This window comes from Rhinolophus sinicus, linkage group LG07 (assembly GCF_036562045.2).
Source record: "Rhinolophus sinicus isolate RSC01 linkage group LG07, ASM3656204v1, whole genome shotgun sequence".
Taxonomy (NCBI): domain Eukaryota; kingdom Metazoa; phylum Chordata; class Mammalia; order Chiroptera; family Rhinolophidae; genus Rhinolophus; species Rhinolophus sinicus.
Window position 1 is genome coordinate 120,204,979 of NC_133757.1, and position 17,568 is coordinate 120,222,546.

At 34.3% G+C, this 17,568-nt stretch overlaps 1 protein-coding gene across 1 annotated transcript; it reads right to left on the minus strand.

Annotated features, from left to right (window-relative positions):
* Nucleotides 1-1,388: 1,388 nt before the first annotated feature.
* PLK4 (polo like kinase 4) lies at nt 1,389-17,302 on the minus strand. The gene is made up of 16 exons (XM_019749044.2): nt 17,031-17,302; nt 16,298-16,393; nt 15,708-15,803; nt 15,512-15,626; nt 12,335-13,361; nt 11,552-11,652; nt 9,335-9,699; nt 8,397-8,501; nt 7,897-7,999; nt 6,754-6,903; nt 6,046-6,179; nt 5,863-5,954; nt 5,567-5,714; nt 4,615-4,755; nt 3,256-3,362; nt 1,389-2,016 (listed from the first exon to the last, which is right to left on the minus strand). Exons 1-16 carry the CDS (start codon nt 17,058-17,060, stop codon nt 1,914-1,916), a joined length of 2,913 nt encoding a protein of 970 aa, XP_019604603.2. The 5' UTR covers nt 17,061-17,302; the 3' UTR covers nt 1,389-1,913.
* Nucleotides 17,303-17,568: the final 266 nt, after the last annotated feature.

Consider the following 17,568-nt stretch of genomic DNA (forward strand, 5'->3'; position numbering starts at 1 on the left):
CTTAAGCCTTAAAATTTTACTTATTCATACTTTCAGTACATATTTTAGGGGTACCCACCATGTGCCAATCACCATGGCACTGTTGGGAATACAGCAGTAAACAAAATACAAAGCCCCTACCCTCACGGGACTGACATACTGGCAGGAAAGTCAGACGTTAGTCACATGATTACACAGATGATTATCCTCAATGTAAGAAAAGCACAGGGAGCTAGAAAGGTGAACTTAGGAAGCATGGTATTATATAACAGGTTAAGTATTTTGGACGTTAAGAGAAATAGGAAGGCATTTAACGTAACACAGTCTCTAAAAAGAAACCTGGCTTCTTGTAGAAATGGATGGTTCCAGTGCGAGGCAAGATGAGTCTGAGATATCTTGTGCCAGAAAGCAAGGGAGATATCGAAGACTACATACATCTTGCCAAAAGGACAGAGTGAAATAAAGGGACTCCTACGGGCCAAAAATAGAGCAATTAAAGCATTGAAAAGAGTAGTATTTGCAGTTGATTTAAACACATCCAAGTATGAAAATCTGAGTTCATAATGATACTAAAAAAAAACAACAACAAAAAAACGAAACTCATTGGTTACCTTTGGAGGTTGCTGGGGCTTTAACTCTTGATTCTAAAAACCAGAAAATGAAGACTCAAGTGTCTATTCTTCCTTTCCTGTACCTAAACTTCAGGGTAATCAAATATTGATGAGAAAAAGTTCTTTTCTTAGAAGAATCCAAGCTAATACATACAAAGGGAATAACAGAATTTGACAACACCTGAGCCCCCTGGGCATTCTTCACTAACAGTGGTAAGCGTTATGTGATACAGCAGGAAGCACACGGCAACAGTCAGCTGTGAATGCTTGTCACAGTCATAATGCTGTAAACACTGCATACTGATACACTACCACCATACCACTCTCCCGAAGCAAATCAGTAGAAAGAATCAAAGAGATTAAAGGAAAAAATAAAACAAGAAGTATGCAAAGTAGAAAGCACAAAATAAGTTGGTAGACAAAAATGCAATAGAACTGTAATAACAGTAAAATAAATCAGAAATGACAATAAATGTAAACAACATAGATAGACTACAGAGGTTATTAGACTGGATTAAAAAACAAAAATCAGCTATATGCTATGTATAAAAAAACACCTGAAATATAAAGACACATTAAGATTGAAAGAGGTTATTAAAAAATACACCTAAGTTCTGTCAAAGCAAAATGTATTTGAGTTATTAGCCTTCAAAATTTAGCTAGGAATTGTTACTTATTTTCATTTTTAAAAGGAAACTCTCAATCGGTTCCTCCTAAACAAACAGGCAGCAAAATTTAAAAACAAGTTTACTAGTAACTTATTTTACAGTAAGTATTTAAATAAATCAAAAGATAAAGTAGCTTATCACTGTATTTATTTTTTTTTATAAAATGCATTTGCAGATAAGCTTCATCAGAAACTGGTGCTACAAAAATAAATATAAAACAAATATACATGTTTACATATGTCACTTACAACATAAATACACATTATTTACATGTTCAAAAACTCTAGCATGTTTTGTCCATGATTCTCGAAATGCCTGAGAAGTAGGGAAAACAATAAAAACACAAATATACCACTTATATTTTTGCTTTTAAAAGATTGTTCAATAAAAATGAATAAACACAGTAAAATCTGGGGATATATGTTCTAAGAGCAAACTAAGGTGTCCTATTTTAATCTATGACTACTACATTTTGTAAATGACTCAACTTTCATTCTGCTTTATTCTCTCATTAGAATATATCCATCATGGTATAGATTAAAATTCTCTTTTATAGAAAGGCTTTCTGAAGAAGTTATTTTAAATAAAAGTCACTTTTCCTTGAAAGCCAACAGAAACATTATTTATTAAACTTATATACTCAAAGGAGCTTTAATCAATGAAAACTAGGAGTTGGATTAGAAAACATCAAAAGGATGGAAGAAAGACACTGTAATTTCTGTTTGATGTATTCTGGTAATTTTTCATTTTCTCCATATCTAAGTGAAGCAAAAGAAAAACAGACAAAAACATTACTTAATTACTTGGTTCATATGAGAGTACCAAAAGGCATATTACACTTTTCAGTAATTCTTCAATGGCAAGAGGTATCTCAGAAAAATTATACAGTTACTCATTAGAGTAGATACCTAAATTAAGCATAAAGATTAAATAGATACCTAAATTAAGCATACCCAGTTTGTTTCCTGTCAAAACAGACCAAATTCTAAATGTATTTAAATACTAAAAAGAAAATTAGATCAAAAAGATTGAACTGGCTTTATAATTTCTAAAACAACCTGAAGATCTGGATTCCTCATTACACTGAAGGCCCTAATCTAAGGAAAATACAAGCTAAATACATTATAGATACATTTCTATATAAATGTTAACAATTTCCAAATTACCACACAAAATAAATCTGAACTTTTATCTTCTAAGTATGAGTGCTACCCTTTCTATTAACTGTATCCTTGCATTTTCTGGAGCATTTGAAAGAGCTATTTAACAAAGCCTGTCACTTCATGAGTAGTTCTTTAAAGGATGACACTGCATATGTACACATTTAACACAAAAAGCAATTGGTAGATATCCACAAATTATATTTGTCTCAAGTAATTGCTGTACAATAAGCACTTCTCACAAAGGATCATGTTGGTGGTGGCATCATCAGCACCGCACCTCTTTTTAGTAAGTTATGGTTCAAAATGTGGAAACTCTACTACTGCTTATTCTTGCTATTGCCAGATTCCTCATTTTTAGCATTTTTAGATGACTGCCTGGTACATATTCTCATACAGAATGAACATATACATTCAAAAACATCTTTCAAACATTAATTACATTAGATCAAATACAGCCTTTCATTTGAGAAAAAAATCCGGTTATCTCTTAAACAAAGGATTCCTTGTTTCTATGTTCTTTTATATAATGTGCTTAGGTATATCATTTTGAACTTAGAAGTCTGTTACTTCTAAAAAGGGCCATTCTAGTTAGGCCACAAGGAATCTAACCACTTGCAATGGATTATCCATCCCTATCAATTAGCCTGCATTCATGTAGCTAACCATAAAACAAGCATTAGAAAAGCTATATGAACTGCTACGAATAATTAACAGTTTAAATAATATGAACACTGTCCAAATGAAAACAGGAATTTTATTATAATCATCTTTTTCAACATGTAGAGAAAACTTATAGCAAAGGACTGAATCACAACCAGTGTTTTACGAACTTACCTCATTGTCTGACCATTTGGTGATGTATAACTGATAGAAGACACACCTGCTTGCACGACCAGCTGGGACCCATCATTAAACTGAACCCACACAGCTCCACTAGTTAACTAAAAAAATAATAAGCATGGAAATTATTATAGAGATGATCTGAGGTTATTAAAAGATACTCATGTTTAACAGGTTTTTCCACATAGTTAAAGAAAAAGAAAACACCTCTCAGGTAACTATAAATTTGGAGCTGTGATGGTAGTAGCATTGAAAAAATTCATGTCTTCTACAGAATTATTCCTTCAGTAGCTAAAACATTAGATTATTAAAATTATTCTAAATTAATCCCATTTCCCATTCATTTCCATTAGGATATCTGAGAAGTCTTTTTTTTTTGTATTGTTTTCAAACAGTATTTCTAACCAAGAAAAGATTCAGGAAATAACAAAAGCAACACTGTCTTAAATTAGGATTTCCCTCTATTCTTCATCCTTAAACCACAAGAATTTCTCTTCTGCCTGAGAACGCTATATCTTAGCTTTTGAAACTTGTTCCTTTAGCCACTGATGTTTACAATGTGCCACTCCAAACAGAGTACAGAGAAGACACGTACTCTGGAAACAAAGAGACCTGGGTTTAAATCCAGACTCTCCCTACTAATGAGTAGGAACTGTGCAAGTCCCTTAACCATTGTGAACCTATCTATAATAGGAGATATCAACTTTAGGTTTTACTTGGGGGAATAACGAGACAATATACATGAAAACCATGGCACCACATTGCAGGTACTCGACAATGCTGAGTTCCCTTTCCTTTATTTCCTGCTCCCTCCCATAAGGGACAAGGCTGCATGCTACTTCACTGGTAAGTAAAAATTACATGTGTATGCTCAAGTCTCTATACTTCAATCTTTTAGATAATATACACATATAGGTTCACACCTACATCAAATTCTGTAATTTTGAAACTCAATGTGGACTTTACTTTCAAAGGCAAAAATGCTTTTCTACCAAATGAAAATTAGTAATATAGATTACACATAGTTTCTAAAATTTAAAATGCCCTGGACATCACTTCTCAACTCCTAACAATCAGTCATTATGATAACCTCTGCTTTAAAAACAAAAGGCAAAAATAGGTCAGTCAGGCCCTAGCAGGCAATTTGTTATCAATAATACCTAGAGTTTTCCAACTGTATACAAATAAAAAATGATTAAATTATTAATGATATAACCAAAGTAAAAAAGGTACAAAAAGTTTCTTGCAAAGAGAAATCTTTAAAATAATTTAAATTTCTGCGTAACTGTCTAATCACTACAGAAACCAAAGACATTCATACTGAGAAAATTCACTTTCCTAAAAACCTCTCACCTGTGTAGCCCAACCAACATTTTTCACAAAAACAGACTTCAAAAGTTGTGCTGCTGCAGGAAGACAATCTGTTAGAAGACTAGGATGGGTGTTTGTTCCAGAAGCTGCAGCAGTAAGGCCAAGTCCTTCATCTGTGACCATCTACAAACAGTAAAGCGACGAGATTAACCCTCAGCATTTCTATAAGCCAACTTCAGCAAAAGAAGAAAATGACTGGTTTTTCATAAGCCTAAAGTAATTTTTTAAAAACAAAATTTTAAAATTAAAATATGACCGTATTATGGAAAATTGGAAAAATACAGGAAAGAAAAAACAAATCACACAATTGCTGTTTTCATTTTAGTAGATATCGTCCCCTTTTTCCCCAGGTTTAATTTTTCATAGCAGCAATTATAGTAAGTACGTATGTGTGTGTGAGTACACACATACACGTATGTAAACACACACATATCTACATCTTTAATGTTGCAATTTATACTACATTGTCATGTGTAGTCTTCATTGGCATGATAGGTTACTGAGTAAAAATATAATCAGTTTATTTAACCATGAGCCTATCATGGATATAAAGGCAGTTAATGATATTTTACAAGTAAAAACAAAACATTTTAATATATGTAGCTTTTTCCAGAGGGATCAGGTTAGGCCTGTCTGAACCTGAGGGTGAGAAAGAATTAGCCATTGAGGGGCTGGGGAAAGGAGTTCCAGGTCAAGTAAACAGCATGTGAAAAGGCCCCAAGATTTTGATTTCTTCAAAGAATTAAAAGAAAGCTTCTGAGGCTCAAGCACACAAAGTGTGGGGTAAAGTAGCCCAGCATGAGGCTGGAAAAGTACATAGGTGATAGTAAGGGCACACCTTAAGGTGTGTAAGGAAGGTGGGAGTAAGGAGTTTTAATTTTCTATAAAGGGCACTGAAGGATTTTAGGTACAGAAGTGACATATATTTACTTACAGAAGAATTAGGTATCGGTGCCTGTTTTGGAGAAGCAGCACTATTTATGATCATTCTACTCAAAGGTGGCCTCTCTCTCATCGGGTAGTTTGGATCCACAGAGGGAGGAGGTGACAAGGCCTGAGGCAAGCTGGTACTACTAGGTTTTCTGAAGGAGAAAGAAGTGTCCAAATGTATTCCCTTAAGCTTTCAATTTATGGAAAGGTAAAGAATGTCCATCATGTAAATACCAGACTGCTTTTTAAAAACATTTCCTATACATTTTAGCCATGTTTAAAAAACTTGCAAACAATTACCTTCCTATGATTATTGGAAAAAACGAAGCACTTCCACTTTTCTTTTCCTCTTCTGCAATTATGGATTCCAGTGCTAAACAAACACGATGGCCCTATTCCAAAAGAAGAGTGCTTTCGTCATTACTTCACCTATGTCATTTGCAGTTATTAACTGGTATGAAAAACCTATAAATAGGTACATACCTCATTAGCATGGTCCATATACATTTTTATTTCCTCTTTCAAGCTATTAACTTCACTTTGACCTTTTAAGGTATAAGATTTCCCAGTCTTTTCAATCACATGAATTAAGGCTTCTGTTTTATGTATCTTTGCTCCTTAAAAAATAAGAAAACTATTCTTATATCATTTCTTTAACTACTCCTAGATTTATATTCATTATCATACCAGTACATAATGGCTCCTAGATCATGGTATCATTTATATTCACTTGCTGACCACTAATAAAATGAGGTTCTCTTAAGTATTTAGTAAATACAGTTCATCCATCTTTTTGTCTGAATATATATGGTTTAAGTCTGAAACATTTACGATACTTTAAAAAGCCACTGCTCTCAAACAAAAACACAATTGAAGGACAGGTAGAAGGATATGTGTGCTGTGTGAGTTTATGTGCTAAGTGTCCCTTCAAGGACAGAGCTTTTTACAGAGTAAGAAGTAAATCATCATTATAGAACAGATTTAGAAAACAAGATTCTCTGGTGCAGCTCTATCCTTCGGCACATTTATAATTCTCATAATTTGGTATATGTCCATTTGGTATATATTTCCTTGTGTGTGCATGTGTATATGTATATCTTAAAAACTTGCTGTGTGAATTAAAAAGAAAAAAAAACAACTACCAAATTATAATCTAAAGGGAAAAAAATTACCATTTTAAAAGGTACTTACCATCATAAAACCAAACCTCAAAATCAGCACCAGGGGAATTCTCCATCAAGACGCATTTAGCATATCTTGTAAAATAAGTGATTTTGGGAGATTTAGATCTTACAAGCTGTACAAATCTGGAAGCATATTGGTATTTTCGCCAGTACTTTTCTGGTGCGGGGGGTGGGGGGAGAAAAAACATTACCTATTATAAGGGAATAAAGTGTTGACTTGACATAAATCTCATGAAAATTTAATATTTATTTCTTCTCTTCCTCAAAAATTCAAGCTGATAGATTAGTAATCCCATTACCAAAATAAACTTATTTTACAGATGTAAGTCTATTATTTTAATGAAAACTAAAGACAGTATAACATTCCCAAGAAACATTAATATATAACAAAATCTGATGACTAGTATTATGATTATTTTAAAAATCTTTCTTTGAATCACCTCCTTATTCTAAGTAAGGTAGTAACTCCTGGAAAGTTTTTACAAGTGAAATAAAAAGATTTCTACCTGAGATATCAGAACCCAGTGACTTTCAGAAAAAAAAGCACTGCTCTTTTTACGTTAGTAAATTATAGAGTTCTGTGGTCCTAACTTACACAAGTAAACTGCAGTTCCCTGTAACTGTGGTCATTTGTGGTATTTAAGTCTTGTCTACCTATTTTGATTTCTAGTAGGGTTAAATTTACATAGGTTTTCTTTTTTTGTTTCTGTCACCTCAGTGAAATCTTACTATTCAGTACTTAATTCCACAATCTTTAATATCTAGAAGCTGAACTGGCAGTCAAATTTGCTTAACTACAATTGTAAATAATCATTTAGGTAGCATGGTAATAATTTCAAAAAGTCAAAGACTAGATACTTCATGTTGAATTTTCAATATGATTCTAGACAAATTAGTAACTAAAAAATTGTACAAATTAATTTGTGGGATATATGATTAACATCCCAGAGTTGGTTTTACCATTATAACACAGAATATGAATAAACATTGTAGTAGTAACGTACACCCCATCTCACCTGATATTAATTTGAGAACCTGACCTGCTGCCAGACTGAAGCTAAGATATGTACAACCCATGACAACCACATATATATAGTTTATACATATATAAGTCTATTATCTAAATATATCCCCTGGCAAATGGACATACCTGGTAAACCGTCAAAGCTGTACCTACTGATGTTGTCAGTAGGTGAGGGTGGTCTATCAGCAAGGGGAAAACCTCTTTCATCATTTGGATAATAAATAGTGATCTGCCAAAATATGTTTAAGAATTCTAATTACATGCCATTAAATCACAGCACTTCAGTTTGTTACTAAAATTCTGAAAAGGGAGTTCACATGTAATACTAAATATTATTTTATTGAAAACGCTAAATATACTATAAAAGTAAGATTTTTTTGGTCTTAATAACCTTAAGCCTAAAGTTTAGATTGTGTTACTAAATTATTTTTAAACCCACACTAATTTATTTAAATATGTGTAGTATGCACATAGTATCACTTTATAGTATCGCTTTTTGAATTCCAGAGATACTATTCATTACCAGGAAAACTGATTTAAAAAAATTTTGAAATATCATTATAAAATGAATTGGAAGGCTAATCAGCTTAAGTAATGAACTTACAAGATAAATAAAAGAACATTACCATATTTCCATCACTAGATATTTGAAGCACTTCTTTCACATATTCTTGAGATGCATGCTCCTTTAGAAGCTCCACACATACCTCCTCTGAATCAAGTATGCTCACCTAAAAAACAAAAACTAAAATCAATAATAATTCTCCTTACTAGAACAGCTCTGACATATATAATACTGAAGAGAAAAGTACTTAACCATGGCAGACATAAAAACTAGTCAAAATAAACCAGCTGCTTCACTGCAACAGTCTGGACAAGAGGTGTATTTGAGCACAATTATGAAACATACGGAGCAAAGGTATAATGAAGTGTGAAATGATATAACCAGTGACTAGAAAGAAAGCAGAAGGTAGGGTGGAGAAAAAGGACTTTGAAAAGACAATGGTATGCCAAACAAAGGCAAGACTGGCTGAAGTGGAAAACAGGTTACAGATGGAATTAAAAAATAAAAATCACCATTCCCTATTCACACATGACATCTTTTTAAAACCCTAAACTTAATTTTGTGCATACTTTTTCTTTAAATAGTTTCAGATGTTAAAAAAAAATTATTTTCTAGTTTATGTTTTTGATTTGAGACTGGATTATATGTAAAAGCCAAAGGTATTATTAAATATTAATTTGGTGATTGGAACTGTGAATAAAATAACATTTAACACAGTATTTGCCAGTATTATTTTTAAATGTTGTTCATTATCAATAACTTAAAATTTAAAACTTAGCAGTATCAAGTTACCATTTTTAAAGTAGCCATAAGAAAATAAGAGCCATTTTTCTATAAACATCAAGTCTCTTTTCTTTTAAATGAGCTTAACATGCACATATCAAAAGTACAGGGACATTACAGGGAACTAAAAAAAAAAAAAAAAAAAAACGTATTTGATACCAGAAACCATTTTACCCAGGGAAATATCACAGTAATTTTGAAAAATAACGGACATACCACAGCCTTTTTGGTTTTCTGTCTGATAGGTTTTAACCTGTAAGCTGTCAAAGGAGCCGTAATGCTTCGCAATGTACATTTCTGATAACCCAGTGGTGGCTCCATACCCCTTGTCTTGCTTTGTTCCGAAAGAGGTTGTAAGCCAAAAATAGATTCTTGTTGAATTATCTCAGGTTTACTAGGAAACGCAGTCACATATTTCATGGTGTTTGGCTGTTTTGCAGAATGCGCGTGATCAGAAGCATCAGGGCTCTTTTTGGCTTTATCAGTCCAGGCATTTCTAGACATGTCCTGCAAATCTGGATGGCCCTGAAAATCTCTGTTTGGGCTCATGTTGATGTGCTCAGGAGTTTCTCTTAAATGAGCTGTAATATACACAGAACAAAGCAATTGCATGGAATAATTAAAAAGCCATGTCTACACAAAACAATGTCATGTTGCTTATAATAGCTTTTTTTCTTCGAGGAACAAAAGAATTCTAGGGGGGAAAAAGTCATAATTTTTCTAATAAGCCGCTTAAAATATGCCATAATAAAAGTGAGTTTAAAGGACATTTTAAGCCAGATTGCAAAGGAGTATCTTCAGTATTCTTAAGACTAAGACAGAAGATATTAATATGAAATTAATTTTTCAATCAAGGCAAAAACTAGCCACCTAGGATCACCTAACTAAAAGAAATAACTGCCAATGCTGCAACAAATATAGAAATGTCAGGATTTCCCAAGTAATCATTCTACATAATATGTAAATTTATTCTCTTTAAGCTAAGGTCTATTCCGTCTTTACTTATAAAATATGTGACCAAAAGCAAAAAACACTACAATATATGAAATAGCTTTAATACTATATTAATATTTAGTATTATAAGTGTATTTGCATACACATTTTTAAAAATGTTATTAAAATTTACTCATTTATATTTTATAGTTTTAATGTTCATATGGGAACATTATATTTTTTAAGTCCTTAAAATGATTAGACTATATAAAATGCAGTAAGACAGTATTTCAAATACTAAACTCTATAAAAATTTCTTTTTGCAATTTTTCCATTACATGACTTCTTGGTGTTTTTTTCCTCTACTCCCATTATGACAGAAGTATTTCAGATCAAATATTACACTTTAAAATTGCAGCAGCACGAGTTATTATAAATAAGGTTCCTTCTCTATCTTAGATATGTCCATGCTACCAAATAAAAGTATCTGTAAACACAATAGAAGGTTAATTACAAGCAAAGTACATGGCACTTTTATAGTTTTAAAAAACATAAGCTTGAATTATTATCCTCAACAAGTACACATGAAAAGTTAATTCTCTTGGGCTTTTGAAATAATATACATATTTTTAAAAAGAAAATAAATAGACTATTGAGGTGACATAACAACTCTCTGCTTAAATTACAGCTATATTATTCACTCTTTGTGTGAAGTAATATAATACTTAATAAGAAATGATCTCCTCCTCTCCATATGCTTCTTTTTTATTCTCTCTTTTTGCATCATTATTTTCCAACCCACCTTCTGTGGATCGGTCATGTTCATTAATGAGAAATGTTCAACTTTCAAACTCTCTCTATATAAATAAAATAATGACTTGGATGACAGCTATTTTGAAATGTTTAGGGTTTTGGTTGCTGTGTACTTTAGTATATATGAGGTCCCACTGGTAAACCATAATGTCCACATCAGTTTCTACATAAAAATAAGGTCACTGTCTCTTGATTATTTTAAAGGCACTGGTAGCAGATCCTTATTACACAGATGCCTCAAGAGCAGAGGGTTAAAGAGTAAAGTCTGCTTGGGTTGGAATCCTGGCTCCTATCTCCCCTATGGGCAGTGTAGCCTGGCAAATTAAGCCCTGTGCATGCAATTTTATCAACCTTCCTAAAATATCACTAATAATAGTATTGTCCTTATATGTTTTTTGTGATAAGTTAATAAGGTAAGCATTAAGGACAGTGGCTGACATAGTAAACACTCAAAATGTGTTAAGTTATCACTATTATTGTAACATAGTTTATTGAAAATGCATTTTTTATTAGTTTCAGGTATACAAAACAACACAATGATTTAGACACCCCTCACAAAGTGATAACCCCACCGAGTCTACTGAAAATGCATTATTTTTTAAAGAAAACCAAATAGAAAAGGGTAATGCTTGTTTGCTAAGGGTCCAAGTCATTAATTTTTTATTAAATAGTACATTAAAAACTCACCATTTACTTGCAATTTCCCAAACCACTGTTGTACCATTTCAGTCTGAGATGTCTGGTCTGGAAATGAAAAAGGAGCTTTTCCTGGACAAAGATGATTGGAGCTAAACAAAGAAAACATATCTCCATAAACTTAATAAAAAATTGTTAGGTAATAACTTTTTAAGATAAAAATACTTAGAAAATGAAATCTCTTACTTGAATATCTGAAAATTTTAGAGTACCTGTAGAAACCAATATCTGCATAACTAAATTGTCTCTAAGAAGCTAAACTCCCATGCCAAAATGCCCATGGCACTGTTATGTTTCTATATGGCTACTGCCATCTTGCAATTTAAGCACACAAATCAAAGATCAGAAAAACAAAATAAACACTATAGTCACTAAACAACTAGTCTTCATGTGGAAGCAGCCAATATGATTACTTGTCACTTCAGATCAGCTTCTCTCTTTGCCTGCAGATATGTTTATACCTACTATGAGTACTTTAGAGACAAAACGTGTTTAATATACTTCACACTAGAGACCTGCTTCATATAAAAAAATGAAACTAAAAATTCCCAAGTATTCTACATTCATGAGTACATACACTCATATTGAGATTCTTAACCACAATTCAAAATCATCATCCTGATTCTCTTCCTAATAAGAATAGAAATCATAATTAATAAGTGCCCCAAGAATATCTGATGTTAGGAAAAGGTAAATCCTCTTAATAAGAGGCAGCTTCATATTTCTGCTAACAGTGTTTATCGAAAAAGTAAAATGTGTTTGAATTATTCTTACAGTGCTTGATTGTTATCAGGTCTCCCAACAGATCCAGAACTATTAGATGTCTTTTCTTGAAAGAAGCGAAAAATATTGACATTGCTGTTTGTGGGTGAGTATCTTTCTTCATTTTCAGCTACTCCTGACCTTTTGTGTTTTGAAAGCATCTCTGCTGAGTAACATCGTTCCATTGTACATGCGTTGTCTCGAGACTGATTATTCGAAGTGCTGGACCTATCAGAGGAATGGGCTCTACGAAGGTATCGAGAATGTGGCCTTTCTTCTGCGTCTTGGATTACTCTTCCCCGTCTACTATTACTGGTTTCTTGTTCTTGATTTCCCCACTGAGTATAAAAACTGCTTCCATCTTGTGAAGAAGTAAAATCACTTATATTTTTATTCTTTGGAAACAGAGTCATTTTATTTGGGAGTGGCTGACCAATCAAAAGTCTTCTTCTGTCAAATAAACTACCACTTATACTGGTACTGGAAGAAGCTGTAATTGCAGTAGAAATAGTGGCATGTCCACTATCAATTGAGTCTTCTACAGTTCCTAAATCCTTACTTTTTGTTGAAGAATTTTGGGACATAAAAGGATGGTCTAATATTGAAGACAGACTTAAACGATCTGCTGGATTTCTACGAAGTAACTGGTGAATAAGGTCCTTGGCCTCCCTTGACAAAAAAGTTGGCATTTCATAATCTGCCAGTACTACTTTATTTAACGTGTTCTTGACTGTGTCAGTGTCAAAAGGTGGTCTTCCAATAAGTAATGTATAAAACATACAGCCCAAGGACCAAATATCAGATTCGAGTCCATGTGCACTTCGAGTTGCAATTTCTGGTGAAATGTAATTAGGAGTCCCACATAATGTATAGTGCTTTTCATGTGGCATTTTCAATTGAGTTGCCAGCCCAAAATCGGCAATCTTGATGTTCATATTACGCGTAAGTAGGAGGTTAGAAAGTGTGAGGTCCCGGTGTAATATACCATGAGAATGAAGGTACAACATTCCTGTGATGATCTGGTGCATGAACTGTCGAGCTTTTAAAATGCAAAAAGATAAAACTTAAAATTTAGAAAATCTGGAAGACAGTATTTAGAATACATTATGAAACCCAACTACACATAACAGAATATTAAAATTAGAATATTGGCTTACAACTTAGTTTTACCAACTAAAATACCACGCTGATAATTTCATAACATTCTTTAATTCCCTTTAAGACAACTTGGTACACCTTTTATCTAATCTTTGTCCTTTCCAACTGATGTGTTTTCCATATACAATTAAGGGAAGCTTAATTTTATTAGCAACTGGAAGTGACTAGAGTAACTAGGGTAACCAGAAGTCCCCAGCAATCAAAGAAAATATTTATAATTGAACAAATAATTCATACATACATTCTACTTGTAAAAAAAGTCAAGCTGAAGTTCCTCTGATGGCCCCCCAAACGAATCCTCCCCAAAAAGTAACCACTATTAACAGTTTGTATATATTCTTTGATACTTTTCTTCTGTGGGCCTACATACATTTAAATCTACATAAATATTTTGTAATAAATGCTTTATAAATATAAAAATGGTATAACAACATATAGTTTCATTATTTCCCTCCCTACTTCACAATATTTCTTGGAGATATTTCTATGTCAGTATATACAGATCTTCATTGTATATAATTCCTACTGATGAAAATTTGGGTCATTTCTGATATATTTCAAGATTACAAAAAAATAAACCAATAAACATTCTTGTACATGCTTATTTTCTTATGCATACTATGCGGTGTTTCTCTATGGTAAATTCAAGTAGAATCAATGGGCTGAAGGATAAAATTTAGTGTTTTAATACCTTGCCAAATTGCCCTCTAAAAGGCTGTATTTTCATGCACATCCTTGTTAATATTAGGTAATCTCACTCCATTGAGGAAAAAAATGGTATTTATTATTTTTCTTGGCATTCTTATGATTACTATTGAGTTTGAGCATCTTTTCATGGTTATTGGCCATTTGTACTTCCTCTTCTGTGAACAGTCTGCTTATATCTCGTCCATTTTCCTATTCAGTTATCTTTTTCTTTTTAGGCATGTCTTATATTTTTAATATTAACTCACCAGCCATAGATTTTACAAATATTTTTTTCCTATCTTTGTCTTTTAAATTTCTTGACAGTACCTTTTGTCATACACATTCTTAATTTTAATTAACTTAAGACTTTTCCTTTATATGGTTTTGCAGGTTTTGTTTTATTTAAGGCCTTAATATTATATGGTATTATGAAAAATGCAGTAATCACCATTAATATTTGAATGCATTTATTTACAATTTTTATTGTGTCCTTTTAAGTCAAAGGACAGGAACAGTTCCACAACTCTTAATACATATGACAAAATTGTTTTCCTAATGGTTTACATAGATTCAAGTGTACAAAAAATCTATCAGCAACCACCTTTCCTAGCTTACCTACACTCTCAGTTAGCAGAGTAAATAAGATAATTTGAAAACAATCATTTGTGAGATGATGAATGGACCTTGCACTTGGGCTTGGTCTGAACTATAGTTAATTATAAAAAACTGGGGAAGTTGAAACTGACTGTGTATTTGATAATAAGGAATGATTAGGTGTGATAATGACTTTGTGGTTATGTTTTTTTTTTAAGTCTATAACTTTAAAGATATATGCCAAAATATCTATCTATATATTAAAAGTACCTATGATTTGCTTCAAAATACCCTGGGAAACTGGGGAAATAGGATACAGCTGAAACAATTTGACCATGCATTGACAGTTTTGAAAGCTGAGTGGTTTAAATTCATAGAGGCTCATTATACTAGTCTATATTTGACATTTTCTATTACAAATGGTTTCAATAGCTGTGCTTGACTTAGAAACTATTTTATAGTCATCAATAGCATTCTAAAAAGATTATTCCACATTTGAAAGGATACACACTAAATTGGTACCAATGATTTAATTTAAAATGTGGTTTTGGGGAAAGATGGATAACAAATTTCTGCTTTTAATTTGCTTGCATTATTTATAGAAGTTAATCGCTCTTGTAACTTGGGGGATCTCCTTTTGTCACCCCAAGTAATTTAATTACTAAATACTGCAAAATAGAATTAGTTTTTTCAAAACTATAAAAAGTAAAATTTACATCTACCAAAAAAAGAAAAAAAGCAGTAGCCTACCTTCGTTTTCTGAGAATGGTTTCCTTCTGTTCTTTAGGAACCTGTTCATTTCTCCATTATGGCACATTTCTAATACTAGGTAAACATAATTGTTATCTTCAAAATAGTTATACAGCTGAAATGTAAAAGAACACAATAAGTTATAATACACAAAAGTTTAATGTCCTTATCCAGTTTTATAAACTTTGTATCTTACCTCCAAGATTGACGGATGTTTCAATTGGCAATGTATTTTCACCTCATTTTGGACTCTCTGTACCATTCCAGCTTTGTACATAGCTTTCTTATCTATCTAAAAATAATAACAAAAATTTAGCCAAGTTTCAAAATAAAACTTCCCTTCCCTTTCCCTAGTGGTTTAGATAAGTGATTCTTAATTACTTCTGTTATTCCTATTAGACTGTCTTCTAACAATAAAGGATAGCATTTTAGACTGTTACAGTGTTAATATAGAACTCAGTACAAGTGTGTTCTTATTATAAACAAATCATTATTTGCTCTTTGATTTCTACCAATTATTCCAAGTATGTATAATTAGAATAGATACCAGGTCTACTGAACATTAATGAAGATAAAACACTTTTTTAACCATGATCAAGGATATCCTAAGATATGCATTAAGTTCAAGACTTGAAATTATTGGAACTATTGTCTTCTGCCTAAGCAATGGGTTTTTTACACCATAATCAAAGAAAAAGTTGGTAGGTAAGGAGTTTCTGACACCTGCAGTAGCATACCTCTGGAGTTACTTGCAAAGGAGAGGTGAGTTGATTAATATATTCTTACCATTTTGATTGCAACTTCCAAACCAGTGTGAATGGACTCAGCTCTGTAGACACCAGCAAATGATCCTTTACCAAGCAGATTTCCAACTTTAAAATCCTTAAAAGTTAAAATTAAAAAACATGTGTCATGACTCACAGGAGTAGAAAGAAATATACGAAGGGACTGGAACAAGAAGATAAAATGAACCGAAAGGGGAATTTGCATTCAAAATTCAAGCAGGTATTACACCTCGACACAGCAGGTGTCTGTGGTGGAAAGCATGCTGACGCCTTGCGGGGCTCCCTGAGCTTCCAGGTTGGGCTCCAAATACAGCACCCTAATGATCTGGTACCTCATCCTCAGTGCAACCTCAGCACCCTCCTCCCACCTCCAGCCAACCCGTGGGAGTCAGGGGCCAGGCCGGGATCCCGCCGCAGTTCCCGCCGGAGGTAACCGCCATCCCCTTGGAGATGCCATGCCTAGAGCGGCAGCTCCGGCGGGATCGCCGCAGTGTTTAGTGACAGAAGGGAGAGGGAGGGGCCGCGAGTGTCTCACCTGTCCTGCCACCCCAGTCTCTGAGGGGCGGGCCGCTCCGCCCCAAACAGCTGGGCCCCCGGGCGGTTGCGACCCTCCCAAAGTAGCTCGGCCCCCGCCCTACAGCCGTTAGCTACGCCAGGTCCCCTTCCAGCAGGGGTCTCGAGTGCCGCCACTCCGAATGCCACCCGCCCCTCTCAGGACTGCCGAGGGTTTTCACCTCGATCTTCTCCCCAATGCAGGTCGCCATATTTCCAGGCCCCGGTTTGTGCTCCCCGGGTCGGCTCCCTTCACGCAGTCCCTTCGAGGCAGCGCTCCAAGCAGCCAGCCGTTCTTGGCGTCCATCAGGTTCGGCTCTCTAGGCCGCCGCTCCCGGCGACGACGGCACAGCCACCGAAAGGTCTCCCGGGAGCCTTCCGAGGCTTGGGCGGCGCCTCCGCGCTCCCATTTTGAAAAACTCGCGCCGGTTGCGGTCCTTGCTAGGCCGGCGGTGACGTAACGAGAAGGGTGGCTCCGGAGAGGCTGCGCCCGGGCGCGCATGCGTGTCAAGTTCTTCGCCGCTCGCCGGGGTTTGCAGGCCGCAGGACCGGAAGTGCTGCGGCTGCTTGCAGCTTGGGTGGGAAGTGTCAGCACTTCCGCTCTGGGAAGACCCACGTGCAACGGATGAAAGAGCTGGCCCGAAATGTTTGATATCATCACCTGATCCGTTACTTACTTGACGGTCTGAAAAACTATTTCCAGTTCTGTAAGGCGTTTAA